We start from the raw sequence: 16690 nt of genomic DNA, 5'->3' as shown, positions 1-16690 counted from the left end.
TCTTGCGACGGGTATACAGAGATGACCAGTTTACAGAGGAGTATAGAGTGCAGTGATGTGTCCTATAAGGAGCATCGGTGGCAAATCTGATGGCTGAATGGTAAAGAACATCTAGCCGCTCGAGAGCACCCTTACCTACTAATCTATAAATTACGTCTCCGTAATCTAGCATGGGTAGGATGGTCATCTGAATCAGGGTTAGTTTGGCAGATGGGGTGAAAGAGGAGCGATTACGATAGAGGAAACCAAGTCTAGATTTAACCTTAGCCTGCAGCTTTGATATATGCTGAGAGAAGGACAGTATACTGTCTAGCCATACTCCTAAGTACTTGTATTAGGTGACTACCTCAAGCTCTAAACCCTCAGAGGTAGTAATCACACCGGTGGGGAGAGGGGCATTCTTCTTACCAAACTACATGACCTTTGTTTTGGAGGTGTTCAGAACAAGGTTAAGGGCAGAGAAAGCTTGTTGGACACTAAGAAAGCTTTGTTGTTGAGCGTTTAACACAAAATCCGGGGAGGGGCCAGCTGAGTATAAGACTGTATCATCTGCATATAAATGGTTGAGAGAGATTCCTAATACCTGAGCTATATTGTTGATGTAAATTGAGAAGAGCTTGGGGCCTAGGATCGAGCCATGGGGTACTCCCTTGGTGACAGGCAGTGGCTGAGATAGCAGATGTTCTGACTTTATACACTGCACTCTTTGAGAGAGGTAGTTAGCAAACCAGGCCAAAGAGCCCTCAGAGACACCAATACTCCTTTGCCGGCTGACAAGGATGGAATGGTCTACTGTATCAAAAGCTTTGGCCAAGTCAATAAAAATAGCAGCACAACATTGCTTAGAATCAAGGGCAATGGTGACATCATTTAGGACCTTTAAGGTTGCAGTGACACATCCATAACCTGAGCGGAAACCAGATTGAATAACAGAGAGAATACTATAGACATCAAGAAAGCCAGTCAGCTGAATATTGACAAGTTTTTTGATAAACAGGGCAAAATAGAAATTGGCCTATAACAGTTAGGATCAGCATGATCTCCCCCTTTAAATAAGGGACGCACCGTGGCTGCCTTCCAAGCAATGGGAACCTCCCCAGAGAGGAGAGACAGGTTAAAAAGGTCAGAGACAGGCTTGGCGATTATAGGGGCTGCAACTTTAAAGAAGAAAGGGTCTAAACCATCTGACCCAGATGTTTTTTTGGTGTCATGTTTAAGGAGCTCCTTTAGCACCTCGGACTCCGTGACTGCCTGCAGGGAGAAACTTTGTAGCGCGGCAGGGGAAAAAGAGGGGGGAGCATCGAGGCTAGTCGCATTGGAAGGACTGAGAGATTAGGAAATGTTGGACGGGCAAGGAGGCATGGCTGAGTCAAATAGGAATCCTGACTTAATGAAGTGGTGATTAAAGAGCTCAGCCATGTGCTCTTTGTCAGTAACAACCACATCATCAACATTAAGGGACATGGGCAGCTGTGAGGAGGAGGGTTTATTCTCCAGGTTTTTAACCGTTTTCCAGAACTTCTTGGGGTTAGACCCACAGAGAGAGAACTGCTCCTTCAAATAACTAGCTTTAGCCTTCCGGATAGCCTGAGTGCACTTATTTCTCATTTGCCTGAACGAGAGCCAGTCAGCCTGAGTAAGCGTGTGCCGAGCCTTTCGCCAAATAGAATTCTTGAGGTGGAGTAACTCTGCCAGATCCTGGTCGAACCGGGGGCTGAACCTGTTTTTAATTCTCTTTTTTTTTATGGGGGAGTGTTTGTTAACAGTACCACTGAAAATATCAAAAAAGAAGGTCCAAGCGTCTTCGACAGAGGGGATCAAGCTAATTCTATACCAATTTACAGAGTCCAGGTCATGAAGGAAGGCTTGCTCATTCAAGTCTTTTAAATCAAATCAAATCAAATTTTATTGGTCACATGCGCCGAATACAACAGGTGCAGTCATTACAGTGAAATGCTTACTTACAGCCCTTAACCAACAGTGCATTTATTTTTAACAAAAAAAGTAAAAATAAAACAACAACAAAAAAAGTGTTGAGAAAAGAAAGAGCAGAAGTAAAATAAAGTGACAGTAGGGAGGCTATATATACAGGGGGGTACCGTTGCAGAGTCAATGTGCGGGGGCACCGGCTAGTTGAGGTAGTTGAGGTAATATGTACATGTGGGTAGAGTTAAAGTGACTATGCATAAATACTTAACAGAGTAGCAGCAGCGTAAAAAGGATGGGGTGGGGGGGCAGTGCAAATAGTCTGGGTAGCCATGATTAGCTGTTCAGGAGTCTTATGGCTTGGGGGTAGAAGCTGTTGAGAAGTCTTTTGGACCTAGACTTGGCACTCCGGTACCGCTTGCCGTGCGGTAGCAGAGAGAACAGTCTATGACTAGGGTGGCTGGAGTCTTTGACAATTTTGAGGGCCTTCCTCTGACACCGCCTGGTATAGAGGTCCTGGATGGCAGGAAGCTTTGCCCCAGTGATGTACTGGGCCGTACGTACTACCCTCTGTAGTGCCTTGCGGTCGGAGGCCAAGCAGTTGCCATACCAGGCGGTGATGCAACCAGTCAGGATGCTCTCGATGGTGCAGCTGTAGAATTTTTTGAGGATCTGAGGACCCATGCTTTTTAGTCTCCTGAGGGGGAATAGGCTTTGTCGTGCCCTCTTCACGACTGTCTTGGTGTGTTTGGACCATGATAGTTCGTTGGTGATGTGGACACCAAGGAACTTGAAGCTCTCAACCTGTTCCACTACAGCCCTGTCGATGAGAATGGCAAGCAAGTCTATGACAAATCAGGACAGGTCATTTCACTGAGTAGCCATTACGAACACAGGCTGTAAAACAGTGATCACTAATGTCATTACAGAAAACATCAGACTGATACCTATCAGGATTATTTGTGAGGATAACATCAAGGAGAGTAGCCTTTTCTGGGCGTTTGGAGTCATACCTTGTGGGATTGTTAATAATCTGAGAAAGATTTAGGGAGTCTCATTGCTTTAGGAATGGTCAGGTGGTTTAAGCATGTCCCAGTTTAGGTCACCTAGCAGGACAAATTCAGACTTAGTGTAAGGGGCCAGGAGAGAGTTTAGGGCAGGTAGGGTACAGGCCGATGCTGATGGTGGACGATAACACCCAGCAACAGTCAACGAAGAGCTATTTGAAAGTTCCTTGGTAAAGATTGCTACTCCACCACCTTTGGAAGATCTGTCTTGCCGAAAAAGGTTATAACCAGAAAGGTTAACATCAGTGTTCAAAACAATCTTTCTTAACCACGTCTGATTAATGACCAACACATCTGGATTGGAGTTGTGAACCCACACTTTCAATTGATCAATTTTAGGTAATAAACTTATTGTGTTAACGTGCAGAAAGCCCAGGCTTTTAAGAGAGTAGAAATCAGTGAAGCAGATATCAGAGCACAAGTCAGAATTGAGGCTAACAACAGTAGATGGGCCAGGGTGTACATACACATTTCTAGATATCATTAGCAGTAATACAATCAGGGCACGACCGAGGAAAGGGAGAGCTCTGCAGTGTTTATTTTTTTTACATTTGAATGTGCATCAGATGGCAACAAGATCATCTTGTACAGCAATTTCATCAGGTAACATTAATACAAAGCCGGCGAGAGGTGGTTAGAATAGGATGGGAGTCCAAGAGACCGTATAAGCAATAGAGAATCAGAGTCCCGAATGTGGGAACAAACATAGTCTGTCCCATGGGCGGGTAAACAAGCAAGGTCATAGTCAACAAAGCACACAGGAGTCATGAGTCATGAGGCAAATAGCAGTCAAAAATAGTCAATTATTATCAGCTCGTGCTTCTGTGCATCTTCACGCAATGGCATCAGTTGGATTTCATTTAACTGTTATTCCTTGGCCTAACAGTTGACAAAATCTTCATAACTTTCACTTGCTTGTCACACTTTGACATACCTTTGTCTGGTTGTAGTGTGTAATAGTCTCCGGTTTTCTCTTTGTTGCGTCCCCGTGGTCTTGTTATTTTGCGCAGAGGGAGGGAACTCCCATCTCACTTTGTTCATTGTGCTGGCCAGACTTCTTTTAATTGCAAGCAACTTGTTCGCCAATGACAGTGAAGTGAAGAAATTGTCCATGGTGACATTTCTTCCCTTGCCAATATAAGGTTCAACAAGCCTCATCACCACATTCTCTGTCACTCCCTCAACTGCTGCCCGATATTGAAAGACGTTCAGCATATACAATTACGCATGCTCTCACTGTGTAGCCCACTCCAAGTAGGGCTAGAGTAGACTGATAAGACTGCTTTTATTCAGTGGACAGAAATAGGGTACATACCATTTTAAGATTAGAATTAAAATGGATGAATACAATAGAATGGCACCACCTGTTCTTCAATCACAATTGGTGATTACATAATTATGCATCGTTTGCTTCCCCTCGCTCACCAACTCACCCATTCTCCCCCTTGCTACCCCATCATACTTTACTTAATTTATTTAATCTGTTTTTATAGGTGTGAAATTAGTTTAGGTTTAGGTTCAGTTTTAAGCCAATTATCGGGGTGATTATCAGCTGGGCACTGCACTTTCAACTGTCGGAAGAAGGAGTGGAGCAAGCCCTACTGTTGGAAGAAGGAGTGGAGCAAGCCCTACTGTTGGAAGAAGGACGGGCAATGGGGGAAAACCATTCATAATATTTGTTAAAACTCCAGTTCTGTTTGTGATATTAAGATTCTAACATAGACAGTGTGTTATATAGACTTATTTAGGAAAAGTCAAGGACGGAGGGGGGCATGACTTTACTAATAATAGCCCATAGAAACGCAATGAATAACACATTCATGAATGTCAAAGACAGTCAAAAAATGTATCATAAGGAATAAGGTTCTGAAGTGTCTGTCCTATATCTGGAGATATATGAAAGCTCAGGAAATATTTTTTTTGGGGGGGACAAATACATAACCCCTTATTTTTGTTGGCACAAAACTACCTCCATACTTCCATTCGTTTGTATGGGTTACCATTAGACGAGTCCTGTGACACTTGTGGGGGTCGTAGAGCAAACCATTGTGTTCTTGAGTCTCCCCTTTCCATAGTGGGGTCATATTAGTTTGTAGCTCAAACGGTTCGGACGCTACAGACCACATGACTTCAGACGAGTCCCGTGACACTTGTCGGACGCTACAGACGTTTTCTTGAGAAGACCGATTTTTCAGGATGTCTCATGGTCTGACAAACACTGCTGTAGCTCGACAACCTTCCACCGCAGATGCGGAAGGCTCACATAGGTGGATGCGGTGGATTGAGATGCAGCCCATGCAAAAACCTGATATCTCTATCTTAAATTGACAGATTATAATGGGGATTTTTTTATTATGTTACTTATATTGAAGCACGGTGGAACCCGCTATGCTCCTTTGAGACCCTTCTATCAAAGTCACTGAGATCTCTTCTTCTAGCCATGGTAGCCCAAATAATGGGCAACTGAACATTTTTATACATGATCCTAAACATAATGGGATGTTAATTGCTTAATTAACTCAGGAACTACACCTGTGTGGAAGCAACTGATTTCAATATACTTTGTATCCCTCATTTACTCAAGTGTTTCCTTTATTTTGGCATTTACCTGTACATACACACACACATGCACAACACGACTCTGTGTCCAGGTGAGACACAGTACACACTTACTGTACATCCACACACACAACCCTATAATAATAATAATAATAATAATAATAATAATAATAATACATTGCATTTGTAGATTGCTTTTCATTTACACACAGAGTAAAAACAGGAAAGCTTCAGTAATAAGACATCCATGAGAAATGAATAAAGAAATAAAGAAATGTAGAATAAATATCCTCATAATGAGTATAATGAAGCACAAAACTACACAATAGGAATGTGTTTAAGTCAGGAGGCGAAGACGAAGACAAAAATGTACAGCTGGAATCAGAGACACAATCCTCACAGCGTGTAAGACTGTAATTACATTTCAGGGCAATTATACCGCTAGCTATGGGGAGCCGTGTGTGCATGCATGCGTGTGTGCGTGCACATGCACTTGCGCTCTTGCATGCATTAACTTGTGTGTTTGTGTGTGTGTCTCATATTCTGTTGTGAAAAGCCAAAGACAATGCGTCTATTTCTCCAGTCTTCTACCTGAGGGGAACGGAAAGGAAGCATTGTAATTAAATTAGTGTTCATAGTGACGGGAGAAGGAAATGTGCTATCTAAATGGAAGTCCTCCTGCTTAGCTTCTTGATTAAAGAGAACACATGGCATCACACACACACCACACACACCAGACACACCACACACACCACACACACCACACACACCACACACACCACACACACCACACACACCACACACACCACACACACCACACACACCAGACACAAACACACAACAAGGAGTTTGTTTCAAATCATTATTAATCATCAGTCTTATTTGAAGGGAGTGCTACGTTAGCATCTCACTAACAGCCCGGCCGGTGTCCGATAACACCTTCAACAGCTATCCATCATCATACTGTATGTGCTGACACATTAAAGACCAGCCACACAACACAGAACCAAAGCTGTGATTTTAGCTGTTAATTTATTCACTGGAGAGAACCTGTCTGTCTCGTCATGAATGAGGCTATGAATGGGGGGGCATTATGATGCTGACCCACCACATTCTCACTAATGCTCTTTGAGTTGATCGCAGATCAATCATCCCAGTTACCTTTAGGGTTTAGCTGCTAATGCTACAGTGCCTTCAGAAAGTAATCATACCACTTGACTTATTCCAAATTTTTATTTTGAATTCAAAATGGATTAAATAGATGTATCACCCATGTACACACAATAGCCCATAATGACAAAGTGAAAACATGTTTTTAGGATTTTTGCAAATGTATTTAAAATGAAATACAGAAATATCTAATTTACATAAATATTCACACCCCTGAGTCAATACTTTGTAGAAGCACCTTTAGCAGCGATTACAGCTGTGAGTCTTTCTGGGTAAGTCTATAAAAGCTTTCCACACCTGGATTGTGCTACATTTGGCAATTATTATTTTCAAAATTCTTCAAGCTCTTTCAAATTGGTTGTTGATCATTGCTAGACAACATTTTCAGGTCTTGCAATAGATTTTAAAGTAGATTTAAGTAAAGACTGTAACTCTGCCGCTTGGTAACATTCACTGTCTTCTTGGTAAGCAACTCCAGTGTAGATTTGGCCTTGTGTTTTAGGTTATTGTCCTGCTGAAAGGTGAATTACTCTCCTAGACTGAATCAGGTTTTCCTCTAGGATTTTGCTTTTAATTTCTATCCTGAAAAACTCCCCAGTCCTTAACGATTACAAGTATACCCATAACATGGATAAGAGCGTCTGCTAAATGACTAAAATGTAAATGTAAATGATGAAGCCACCACTATGCTTGAAAATAATGGAGAGTGGTACTCAGTAATGTGTTGTATTGGCTTTGCCTTTATCTGTGTAGTGAATGGGTGTATTGATACACCATCCAAAGGGTAATTAATAACTTCATCAGTCTCAAAGGGGTATTCAATGTCAGCTTCTTTTTTTTTTACCCATCTACCAATAGGTGCCCTTCTTTGCGAGGCATTGGAAAACCTCTCTGGTCTTTGTGGTTGAATCTGTGTTTGAAATTCACTGCACGACTGAGGGACCTTACAGATTGTATGTGTGGGGTACAGAAAGTCATTCAAAAATCATGTTAAACACTATTATTGCACACTCAGTCCATGCAACTTATTATTTGACTTGTTAAGCACATTTTTACTACTGAACTTATTTAGACTTGCTATAACAAAGGGGTTGAATACTCATTGACTCAAGACAATTTAGCTTTTCATTTTTAATTAATTTGTAAACATTCCAAAAAACATAATTCCACTTTGACATTACGGGGTATTGTGTGTAGGCCAGTGACAAAAAATCTCAATTTAATACATTTTAAATTCAGGCTGTAACACAACAAAATGTGGAAAAAGTTAAGGGGTGTGAATAATTTCTGAAGGCACTGTAGCTAGCTCTTAGCTTTCCCCTCAAACATTTACTCACCTGGCGTGAACTGTAGGGTTACTTCAGGATAAGACACCACATCTTTCAAAGGGGTTTCCCTTTTCAGTGTTCTTTTCTGGAATATTCTACAGTTAGATTCAGATTAAGTTGACAGCCCTTAGGAATGTCATTGAGTAGAACCAGTTAAAATGTTCAACAAAGGATGGAATGCTGTTGGTAAAGATGACAAACTGTACTTTACTATAACTCTAAGCTAGCTAACCAAGCATACAGCTATTCCGAGGGCCTGAATTGCAGGAGCAGCAGTCATCTTCCAGTTCTATTGATGTAGACAATGGAGACTTATCATGTCACCTGAATCGAAGCGATTTCACAGGAAAGGTGCAACTTTGCATAGTGTGAATAATCATGAATAGTAATTTCGCTTAAATTAGCCCTCGTCTGGAAGTGTGATAATATTTTTGACGTAGGCTGCGCCTCAAGACATAATCCATCCGAGAGAGAGAGAGAGAGAGAGAGAGAGAGAGAGAAAGAGAGAGAGAGAGAAAGAGAGAGAGAGAGAGAGAGAGAGAGAGAGAGAGAGAGAGAGAGAGAGAGAGAGAGAGAGAGAGAGAGAGAGAGAGAGAGAGAGAGTCTTAAGTCCATCTGGTTTTGAAACAAATGGATCTTTCCTAGTTTTCTGCAGCGGCTTGTGGAGATGAGACTATCCGTCATGTGCAGGCAGGAATCGACTGATGTGTCAGTTTACCATAGAGAAATTACACAGAGATGACAAAGACCAGGGGGAACTTCAATTACCACATAGCCAGCGCCTTACAGGCCGAGCTGTTTAAAACCAATTCTGAAATGGTCCTGAAAAGAGATTTGTCTCCTCAGATGAAGTGAAAGGATTTTGTTCCCAGTCTTTACTGAGAGGCCTTTTTTTTAGGTTATTGGACAAAGCCTGAACAGCACAATTAGGTTTTGTCCTTCCCTGACATGTCGTCGAGACATTACAGTATTCTTGAAAGTTGTGTTTGTTTGTTTGGTCTCCTGTTTGATTCCTGGTGACGTTTTCTGTTACTATGTTTACACTGGTTTAATTAGCAGGAGGACCTCTCCTCCTTCCTCTCAGGCTGTCACACCGTGTGTTTGTGTGTGTGTGTTAACGTGTGTGTGTGTGTGTGTGTGTGTTAACGTGTGTGTGTGTTTGAATCTAGTTCAGATGTGACAGCTAGCAGGTTTTGTTTCATTCAGCTGCTAAAACAACCCCCTCCTGACCCCCCATCTCCTCTCCCCGTCATCCCCTCTCCTCCCCCTCCATACTCTCCACTAATTAACAAAGGGAAATTAACCATCAAGTCCTTCTTGTTTTTCCTCCCTTCATGTGATGCCAAGCACCAGACGTCACACACACAGGAACACACTTACACACATGGGCACACACACACACTCATGTAGATACACAGTACAGTACACACATGGACTCTATTCTCAACAACTCAGTATTTGCCTCAACACCCCCCTCCCTCTCTCACCTGTTTAGTGGACGGTAGCTGGTCGTGCTGGTCTGGCTGGTCTAAGTGTTCAGTGACGTGTGGAGGGGGACACTATATGAGGACGCGCACCTGCAACAACCCCCCACCAGCCTACGGAGGAGACATCTGTCTGGGACTACACACTGAAGAGGCTCTCTGTAACACACAATCATGTCCAGGTACACAAACACACACACATACACACACACACACACACGTAGGCATGCACAAACACACACGGACCATCCGTTTTCTCGTTGTCTCTTGGCATGTGTATTCAGCAGCCCAGGAATCTGATGTGGTTATGTTTTGTCTCCAGAGAGTTGGTCTAACTGGTCTGAATGGTCCCATGTGTATTCAGCAGCCCAGTAATCTGATGTGGTTATGTTTTGTCTCCAGAGAGTTGGTCTAATTGGTCTGAATGGTCCCAGTGTGACAGTGCTGGCGCCCAGCTGCGTGTCCGTCACTGTGACGTCCTGTTCCCTACTGGAAACCAGTGTTCAGGAAACCACACCGAGACCAGGGCCTGCCCACCTGACTCCAACTTTATACCAGGTAATACACACATACATACTGATAAACACACACACACACATACAAACACACACACACATGCATTTATGCATGCACACACACACACTCACACACATACACGCACACACACACATGCACAGCCCAGATAGTATTGATGTGTGTCCAGACAGGGATCTCCCTTATTGACAGGGTGTAATGTGAGAAGCACCAGAACATTGATTTCTACTACACCACTGGATAATTAGACCTCTTCCTCTCTCTCTCAGAGTTCTGAGGCTCAATCAAACACACCCATTGATGTCTTCAACAATGATGTCTTCCACATAGTATCAATGGACACAATGCTACTCAAGCTACCAGAGCCAGATAGATTTTATACCGCAGAATACTTTGGACTAACTAACACTTAGCACCCCATAGGAAATAAAACATTATAACTTCTTCAATACTTCTCCAGTGATATGACAGTGGCCTATACTAGGTGATAAGTGTGAGTACACTCTTAGAAAAAAAGGGTTCCAAAAGGGTTCTTCGGCTGTCCCCATAGGAGAACCCCTTTTGGTTCCAGGTAGAACCCTTTTTGGTTCCAGGTAGAACTATTTTGGGTTCCATGTAGAACCCTTTACACAGAGGGTTCTACATGGAACCCAAAATAGTTATATCTGGAACTCAAAAAGGACTCTACCTGGAACCAAAAGGATTCTACCTGCAACCAAAAAGGGTTATTCAAAGGGTTCTCCTATGGGGACAGCCGAAGAATCCATTTAATTTCTAGATAGCACCTTTTTTTCTAAGAGTGCACACTTTATCTTTCTGAAACACCAGTGTGTCTTTAGTTTCTTATCACTCATCTGTTTTAATGGGAATGCCACTCCATTAAGGGTCGTTAGTAGGGTTGTGTACTTAATTTTCCTTAATGAGGCCTGATACACTACTTATCATAAAACTCTTCAGGTGTCTAGTGATGGGCTTTATCATCCTCTGGTTCATTCTCAATATAATGCCCAAAGACTTCAACACTATCTATACCACTTTGTCAGGGGAACAAGTGTGTTCTTCTGTTCAGCATCTCTTTTACTTTTCTCTTTAGCAGAAGTCTCCATTGCTCGTTCAAGTCAGGAGGAGAGAAGATGCGGAGGTATGAGTGTGTATGGGTTTAATGTAGTTTTTAATGTGGTGTGATAGTGTGATAATGTAGTGAGATAGTGTGATAATGTAGTGTGATAGTGTGATAATGTAGTGTGATAGTGTAATAATGTAGTGTGATAGTGTGATAATGTAGTGTGATAGTGTGATAATGTAGTGTGATAGTGTAATAATGTAGTGTGATAGTGTAATAATGTAGTGTGATAATGTGATATTTAATGCAGTGTGTAGTGTGATATTTGTTGGTATTAATAAGGAATTCATCCACACTTATTAACGTGACATCAATCTTCGCGCAGTCAGCTCATTTTTACCCTTGAAAATTAACAACATTTTTATCTCTCTTTTTCCCTTCTCCAGATTTCAACCTGTTCCATATGATCGCTGTAGGCCTGAGTAGTTCTATCATGGGTTGTTTGGTCACCTTACTGGTGTACACCTACTGCCAGCGCTACCAGCAGCAGTCTCACGATGCTACGGTCATCCACCCCATCTCAGCAGCACCACTCAACACCTCCATCACCAACCACATCAACAAACTGGACAAATACGACTCGGTGGAAGCCATTAAGGTTTGTACACTATCACACTCTGTGGTCTTCTAGGATATTCCAGGCTCGCCTATACGCCTGGGCTGGTCTATAGTACTGTAGCTTTTATGTACTTGTGTGTATGTGGTCCTGCGTCTACTCTGTGTGACTGCACTGTTCTGTGTCTATAGCCATGTAGCTAGCCATACACTGCTTTCTCATAAGTTACTAACAACATACATCACAATATGCATACTGTAAGTGACTTATATGGAGTGAGTAGGTTCCAGGTCTTCATTCTAAAAGAGATGCTTAATATCAGTGGATCATCCTGGTTTAACTCAACAATAAATCAATAATTTTAGTTAGTTATATTTTCTCTGATGAGATTACTGTTGACACTTGACTTGGTTTTGGAAATACTTACTTGAGAATTATATGAAGGCAAGGGGTTAAGAAGTTGAGACACTATTTTATGTGAGTTAGCATATCGTGTGGACAGAGAGCTAGCTTTCAGAAGAGTATCCATCTCCTATAAATAACTGAACAGACACACCATCTAAAGTGAATTGCGTCTCTGGCGCAGAACTGGAATGCAGTTTCCATAGTAGAATAAAGATTTGAAAAGTGTCCATCTATCATGTAATTAGTGTCTGGTGTGTGAGAATAATCTAATTTGCAGCTACGGATAGAAGATAATATGAATATGGACAATGCTCGTTTGGCTAAGTGAGAAACTCAAAAAGAGCCATTTGAAAAATGAATCTAGTCTTTTTTCAAAAGCGTATTCTTCCTCAGTCTTTACTCTTGTTTTAATGGCTGGGTTGTACAGCTGAATATACATATTCTAAAAGTGAAAAGAGTGAAAAAATAGTGATTCTGTAATTTCATTTTGTAATGTAGGAGAAAGATGAACACCTGGCACTATAATTCCTAAAACTTAGTTCTTTGTTTGATTAAAATCATATCTTTACCATCCAGGTGAGCTCGGAAAGATTATGCACTAGAGCGCCGTTGAGACAAAGGCAGTGAGTGTAGCTGAAAGAATGTCATTTTCATTGATTCAGTAGTGTGTCCTTTCTTATGGAGGGCATAGAATGACCATGTAGTCCCCTGCACCTACAGTAGCACAGACCACCTGTCTTCCTCAATGGGTACAGTAGAACTTAATTGTCCATTGTGGCTCCAGTGAGGATGACTGCTGCCCGTTCCTCTCCTCCCGCAGCCCGATGTGTCCGTACTCTTGCCCCTGGACGACCCCGGCATGCGCCAGCCTCTGTCTGCTAACATGGGCGTGTCCATGCGTGGCCTGGAGATTTTCTACTAACCTTCTACTGACCTCTGACCTCTACAACATCCCGCCTCTTGACCCTCCTCCTAGCCTATCAGCAACCTCCTTCCTCTTCCTCCCCACCGCGCCCCCACTTCCTGTGGTGCTTCTTTGTGCGGCAGGTCGGGGTAGACTCAGTTTCTCTCTCATTGCTCGGAAATCCCATTGTTTCATATTCATCCCATAGGGCAAGATGAAGGCAACTGCGGTCTTCGAGAGCCGTAATGTCTGCTGGTTTTCTCTTCTCTCTCTGGTGCTTTTAGGGATAGGTCATCCCTCTTCTATCACTCTTCACTTTGGTCAGGTTCTTAATTGATCCATTCATGTTGATCAATTGGTTGCTCAGTTGGTAGAGCATGGCGCTTGCAACGCCAGGGTTGTGGGTTCGTTTCCCACGGGGGGCCAGTATGAAAATGTATGCACTACTAACTGTAAGTCGCTCTGGATAAGAGCGTCTGGTAAAATGACTCAAATGTAAAATCTGAACAGAGAGTGCACTTGCCTGGTCTCCCAGGTCTAGATCAGAAGTAAATCATGAAAACCAGCAGACATTGTGGCTCCTGAGGACCAGAGTTGCCCCCCACCCTGCCATAGGACTACCCATAGGCTTGTGAGAAGGCAGTGTATTTTCCACTCATCTCTTTCCGTTCGAAAACGTCCACTATGTTCTGACTCTTCTCATTTGCATGTGTTTGTTTTTCCCTTTTCTGTCTTTCTCTGTCTTATTAGCTCTGTTTGGCTTTCTAATGATGGGTTACCATGGAGAAAAAAGGGAACTCGTAACTCATTCTGTTTTCTCCGTAGCTGTCCGCTTTCTCTTTATCTCTAATGCCACCCCACTGTTCAACAGATTTTGTTTACCCCACTAAAAACACTCCCTAATCACACTTTAGCCAATTAAACATTGTTAAGGAAGAAAGGCAGAGTAGATGAAGTCTGAGAACAGCTGGTTAATGGTTGAGTGCAGCCATGGGACCACTAGCAGAGATACAAGATATTACTGTTTCAGACAGATTTCGACTTTTGAGAATGTATATTTTGTTCCATTTTAGACATAGAAATGTACTGTTAGACTCAACCAATAATGTATTATTTGATCTTTAAGTAATGTTTGTCGCCTCTATGTGTGCAAGCCATGTAAATGTTATCGAGACAGAATAATATTATGTGTGTTTGTGCTCAGCGCTCGCAACCCTATCAGTGAATATACAGATCCATCAATCAAGAACAAACGCAGCATCATCAAGTTCTGAATTATGTCACCTCCAGGGGCTTTCAGAATGCACTTAGCTAAGACAAGAAGACAGAGGGGCGCACGCACATCCATTTTGCAAACTGCTGAGGTTGTACTGAGAGCAGTGTTCTTAACTCACATAAATGTGTGGTATCTTCATAGAACCACAGAGAAGGGTACAACAGAGATACGCTGTGGCCTTTCCTTATTTTCTGACTCGCTTAATCATTCACAGCCGTTCACATAGTTTTTTCTCCGATTAATACGTTTTTTTATTTAACGTGTCCTCAAGGATGTGGAGATGTGAAAGCCATGAAAGCTGCTGATGTCGAGACATTAGAGAGGAGATCAATGGACATATGGTTCCTCATCATAATACACCAGCTCAGTGGTTATCATTTTGTCAGCCTGTTGTTGTTAGTGCTTTGGCCTTGCTCATTGAAACGCTTTATTCATGCAGGGACCTCCTGTTGATTTCTATGTTGTCGTCCTATAAACGCTACCAAGGTTTATTTTTCTGTTTGACGTATTCCTTTTACCTTGCACTCTCCCATTTAGACAGAATCATTATTTGATCCTTACAATACAGTTGACACTGACACATCTCTCTCTTCCTCTCTCCATCTCCCCTCTCTCTCTCTCTCTCTTCCTATTCTCTCTCTGTCCTTCACAGGCTTTCAATAAGAACAACCTGATTCTGGAGGAAAGAAATAAGTACTTCAACCCCCAGCTAGCCGGGAAGACATACACCAACGCATACTTCACGGACCTTAACACTTACGATGACTATTAACCCTTCGTTGGGCTACAGCACCGGGGATACACACCCTTGTGTAGACAACAACCCCACTCCACTCACTTTGACTATGTCCTATTTTTTTCCGCTTTGTGGTTTCTAATGTAATTTGTGACATTTTATGTGGGACCCTCCTACTCTGGGACCCATTGGTAGCTGCCATTCAATCAAATTACAGACAGTGATGTCAACAAAGGGACATGCCCACTTTACTTTCCTTCAGGTGCTCTGATGGGGTTCACTGGGAAAGTTCAACTTCGGAAAACAAAAAACAACAAGATCCTGACTTGACTCTCACAAACATGGAGACAACTGGAATTTCGATTTCCATGGAAGGAAGGGAAAAAAGGAAAAAAAAAAAAGGTTTTAAAGAGCTGTCTGAATGGGATGGATCTCTCTTTGATTTCCTGTGAACTATCTGATTCCTGAACTGTGTTGGTTCTGGGGGGAAGAAAACCACCTAACTGCTTTGCATGAATTCATCTGACAGTTTTCCATGGTTGGTCACATTCCACTTACTGGTCTGTAGTCCCATAACTGCTTCTTCTGGGGAGAGGCTATACGGACACGCCTGGTGCCCAAATTGATGACGTATGTCGCACAGCTGAGAGTCGAGTGAAGACGAACGGATTCAGTTCAGTCAGTTGTCCTGATGAGCCCTTCCCAGCTAGCTAGTTTGCTTTTGGCTAGAAACTTCAGCGTGAATTTGAAACTTGTCTGCCGAAGTTGGGATTTGGGAGAGTGTTCAGAATCATTCAGTTTTATCATAATAATAAATAAATAAATAATGTAGATGTAATGCCGTAGCTGTAAATTTCCGGTGCTTTAGCTGTCACCCTGGCCTGATATTGGCTTCACTATCTAGCTACTTCCCTCTCCTAGCTGCGGAAAGCAGGAGTGAAGCACACTACCCCGTGTTGTTGTGTCGCCGGCTTGTAGCGCAAATTCTCCCTATTGAGCAGTATACTGTATCACGGTAACATCCAGATGGTTACTACCAATATTAGTAGGCTGCTATCCTACTCAAAATAAAATCAAGTGGGATGGTTAGGGTCATTTGCACCGGCTTGTCGTTACGTTAGCTAATTGGCATGTCACAGTGACATCCAGATGGTGACCAATAACCTACTACTACTTTCGCCCTCGCCCATCGAAATAAACATCACTTTCTTTTACAAGTTGTAACTAGCGCCATGCTGCTGTTGTTGCCAGCTAGCCAGCATAAACTAGCTAACGGGGAAGGGCTCATCAAGATGACAGACTGAATCGAAACCATTTGTCTCCACTGGACTCTCAGCCAGTGTTGCCAACTCCTCAGCAAGGAAAGTAGCTATTGGCTTTCCTAAAAGTCGCTAGAAGTCGCTAAATGACGCCATCACCTAATTTGCATAATTGGCCATATGCATGTAATTGTGATGGACGCTGTAGGAGAGAGGAATAACGTTGTGGGAGAGACAAAAAGTGAGTAAAAACACCCTAAATATGTTTAGAACTACAAATGACCTTTCTTCTGTCGATTCTTGTTTTTTAAAATGTTTTACATTTACATCCCGCCCTGAATGTAAGCCAGGGCGGGATCAGCC

General features: G+C 42.5%; 1 protein-coding gene across 3 annotated transcripts in view; it reads left to right on the top strand.

Moving 5' to 3' along the window:
* sema5a (sema domain, seven thrombospondin repeats (type 1 and type 1-like), transmembrane domain (TM) and short cytoplasmic domain, (semaphorin) 5A) overlaps positions 1-15449 on the top strand; it is a 192829-nt gene extending 177380 nt beyond the window's left edge. For 2 of the 3 annotated variants that reach the window (XM_084152038.1, XM_084152039.1), the window contains 5 exons: positions 9546-9716; positions 9937-10092; positions 11162-11209; positions 11578-11789; positions 14985-15449. In XM_084152038.1, coding sequence (XP_084008164.1) covers positions 9546-9716; positions 9937-10092; positions 11162-11209; positions 11578-11789; positions 14985-15104 — 707 coding nt within the window. In that variant the 3' untranslated portion in view covers positions 15105-15449. The remainder of the gene's footprint in view (positions 1-9545; positions 9717-9936; positions 10093-11161; positions 11210-11577; positions 11790-14984) is intronic. The other variant, XM_084152040.1, reaches the window with a different exon arrangement.
* Positions 15450-16690: the final 1241 nt, after the last annotated feature.

Source organism: Coregonus lavaretus (genome assembly GCF_964263955.1).
Source record: "Coregonus lavaretus genome assembly, chromosome: 34".
Lineage (NCBI taxonomy): Eukaryota > Metazoa > Chordata > Actinopteri > Salmoniformes > Salmonidae > Coregonus > Coregonus lavaretus.
The sequence above is the reverse complement of the archived record's forward strand: the minus strand, read 5'-3'. Positions and strand labels throughout refer to the sequence as shown.